General features: G+C 46.1%; 1 protein-coding gene across 1 annotated transcript in view; it reads right to left on the reverse strand.

Annotated features, from left to right (window-relative positions):
* Nucleotides 1-51: 51 nt before the first annotated feature.
* The window catches only part of LOC101847869 (zinc finger CCCH domain-containing protein 13), a gene marked incomplete in the record, with an annotated part of 35587 nt that continues 31975 nt past the window's right edge, over nt 52-3663 (reverse strand). The window contains 3 exon segments of the mRNA XM_013081640.2: nt 52-1847; nt 2553-2983; nt 3330-3551. Coding sequence (XP_012937094.1) covers nt 1647-1847; nt 2553-2983; nt 3330-3551 — 854 coding nt within the window.

Consider the following 3663-nt stretch of genomic DNA (forward strand, 5'->3'; position numbering starts at 1 on the left):
GGGGTTGTTTGGCGCTTACTCTCTAGATCTCCGCCAGGCTATAAGATTTTCTTACTTCTCCCATAAGATTTACTCTACTGGGGTTAGGCAGTCGCATCACAAGGGCGACGATAGAGCTGGGAAATTGGGAGAAAAATGTTTTTTTTAAAGAGTCAAAAGTAAAATGAGAAATTTTGGGGGGTTTCATCGCATTATCTTCAACCAAGTCCAGTAACATCCCCAGTCAGATTTTGGGGGATAATAAAACTTTCCTCTTTTTGAAAGTGTCCACAAGAAAATGGATATCCAGTCTTAACATCTTTTTTTTTCTTTAAAAAAAATAATTAAATACAGATGTTTTTAGACCCTCACCAATACAACTTAGATCCTATAGGAGGCGAGCTTCCTACCCTGCCTGTCAGAGCCAACCCAAGCTGAGAGGGATACAACATTCCAGCAGATAGACCGAGACACTCGATTAAGATTTTCTTCCCACTTGGGAATAGAACTCAGGGTCTCCAGAGTGAGACAGCAAAGTGCCTAATCACTGCACCACAGACGCCAGTCCAGTCTGAACATTCTGCCGTGTAGCTGTAAAGGTTTTAAGCCCCCAATCAACTCAATAACCAAAATCTGTTTTCTTCGGTTACGCTCGGTTTTCAGTTTAGAGACCTTGCTCAACAGAAGAAAAAAACAGCGATTTTTACTTTCTCTCGGTTTACAGCCGGTTCTGAATTTCAAGCAGACTCAACCGTAGATTGTAAAGTGCACAGAGCTTGCTGTCAAGCAGAGATAAGCGTTATACAAACGCTATTCATTTACTGACCCCTTCGCTGCCTTAAGACATACCTAATACACCGAAAAAATGTGTAATTCCAAAATTCATTTGTGCCGTACACTGGACATAATGAAAGTTGGCAAAATTTGCCGTTCTTGGTTGCTCATAAAACATTACCGGTACATCGTATCATCTATCTGGCTCTAATTCTTCAGTACAGAGATTTAGCCACAAGCACAGTGTATTCAGGAGTAGAAAATGATGCACAGACCGGTACCAAATTTGCTTGTATCAGTTGCTAGTCTTGCAAGCCATCTATAAACATAAGTCTCGTGTTGTAGACAAAAGTGTGTTCTCGCAAAACGCAAACATCAAAACAACTTTAAAAAAGGCAGCAGATTTCACTTTTCGACTAGCAAGTTGTATGAAATTACAGGCAAGATTGAGACTATATGAAATGAGGAGAGTGAGGAAAGTGACACTATCAAAGCCCTGCGGGTCCCAAGAGGTCATGAGCAGGCTAAATATAGACGGGAGAATCCACTACCACTGAGACATGAGACCGCTGTCCTGGCTAACAAACTTAAAACTGACTGAAAATCAGAGCTGACGGTAGGAACCCAGCACACCCCCCAGCAATAAAGGGGTTAACAGCTCCCGTACATCGTACGTCCAACATTGTGTGCCAAGATGACGTCCTCCCGTACAATGTGCATCCTAAAATCCGCCGATTACGGCAATCGCGTGGACCTTACTATGTACACCGTACAGTTTTCTATAATAGCACTACAATAACTTTGAACGTCCTGCATAGCAATAATTGGGTACAGTAAAAGTAGGAAAAACCATACATCACCAAGGGGCTAATTAACCTTCACAAAATGAACACCTAAGAGCTCTCTATACTGGCTGCCTCTTGCTTCACACCGCTGGTGTCCTTGTCTGAGGTCACCGAGTATCCTTGTCGAACGCCATTGCTCTGCGGGAGGGATAAGCCCTGCGGCCGATGTTGGCGGAAAAGTAGCACACACTGTCGGAGAAGATCTGGGTCCCCCGATCCAGACGGATAGACGGCGCCTTGGTCGTACTTCTGAGGATGAAAATGCCACGTGAAGTGTCAGTCGAGCGTGTTTGTTTAGTTCCGTTTTAGCAAGAGTTTATCTGTACTTGCAACACAATTAGGTAATATAAGTGCCGAAGATAAGAGGCGTTACTAGAGAGTAACATACGCAAATAAAAAAAGGAGAGGAGATAAGGACGATAAATATTGGACAGGAAAGAAGGAACAAACCACACCATCAGAGCACTGGCAAACCATCTGCTACGGGTTCAATTGTTTAAATAAAGAGAACCACATCAATACAGTTGAATCTGTTCTAACAACCATCTGTCCGAACACCCGTAACAGACCAACTGAGCGTGTTTGTTCGTTAGTTTGTTAGGCTAAAAAGAAGCACATCAATTCACTTGAACACCGCCTGAACACCAGTAAAAGATCAACTGAGCATGTTTGTTCGTTTGTTTGGGTACAGAGAAGCACATCAATACCGTCCAAAATGCTCTAACAGCCATCTACGCAAAACAATCACCTGTACAAATGACCCCTTCTCACCCCCCGCCCCCCCCCTTCCCCCTTGCATTTGTAAAAATATTATCATGATACTCTCTAAGACGTCCACTTATAGAAGACAACCACTTTTCTTCTCGGCAATGGGCAGCCGTGTAGGACATTGGGCGGCCCTGTAGGACATTGGGCAGCTGTGTAGGACATTTATGATATTCCTACCCCACTCACCGGGTCAATCCGACACAACTGTCTGCGAACATCCAGGTCTTTGCGAGCGGTGAGAGCGCGTCGGAACAGGCCAACGTTGTCCAGCAGAGCAGACTTGTGCTGGGCCCTGGATTTGTACAGTCTGTGATAAGCCGACGTGCCACCGTAAAGTCTGAATTCTGGCTTCGCCACAGCCGTCAGGACTGCCGATTTGCCAGTTTTAACATTCGGCTTTTCCGAGGAGGTCGTCGATATCTGTTGGTCGGTTTTTTCCTCAGACGTGGACGACTGTGGTGGTTCAGAAGTCTGAACGTCCATTGCGGCGTCCGTATCGGGTTCGGATTTCACAACAGGGTTCAATGTTTTCTCCAGGTTTTCCTTTTTCACCTCGCCGGAAACGCTTTCTGGCGCTGTCGAAGACTCTTCCTTCTTCTCCACACTCGCTGCCAGTTCTGTAACAAAGCAAAGAAAGAATGGTTAATTTTAGTTTTGCATTTTGTAAGAGTTTTACAGCACTTGCAACACAATAAGGTCACATAAGTGCCGCAGACTAGAGGTGTTACAAGAGAGTAACATAAAATAGAAGGAGAGGAGATAAGGACAACAGACGTTTGATAGAAAAGAAGGAGCACCCGCCAACCACCCACTTGCTGAAGATTAGATGTGTTACTGGAAAGAGTAACAAACATAAAAAAGAAAGAGGGGAGATAAAGACAACAGAAGCTTTAGAGGAGAGAAGGAGCACACCACGTCAGATCCCCCATCCACAAATCTCCCACTCCACGCCGCGGCCCTCACCTTCAGACGCCCGGCTCTCGTCGTCGGCCATCTTGTCCAGCTGTCTCTGACAGGCGTCCTTGACCTGCACGTACAGGCCGTCGCCGGCGTAGGCCTGGGACAGCCCCAGCTCTCCGAACACGGCCGACGCCTTATAGCGCTGGAACACGGGGCCGGGCGGCGCGCGCGGTTTGGCCGCCGGCATCAGGGCCGCTAGGTCAATGTCCAAGATACTCACAATGGCTGCGGGGAGAGCAAGTACAGAGTGGTTTAGCTTTAGTAAGATATTTTTATACATAGAAGAGGGTTTTACGGCGCTCGCAACTGCATAAGGTCATATGAGCGCCAAGGGGTG

The sequence above is a fragment of the Aplysia californica genome, unplaced genomic scaffold (assembly GCF_000002075.1).
Source record: "Aplysia californica isolate F4 #8 unplaced genomic scaffold, AplCal3.0 scaffold00139, whole genome shotgun sequence".
In the NCBI taxonomy this organism is placed as follows: Eukaryota; Metazoa; Mollusca; class Gastropoda; order Aplysiida; family Aplysiidae; genus Aplysia; species Aplysia californica.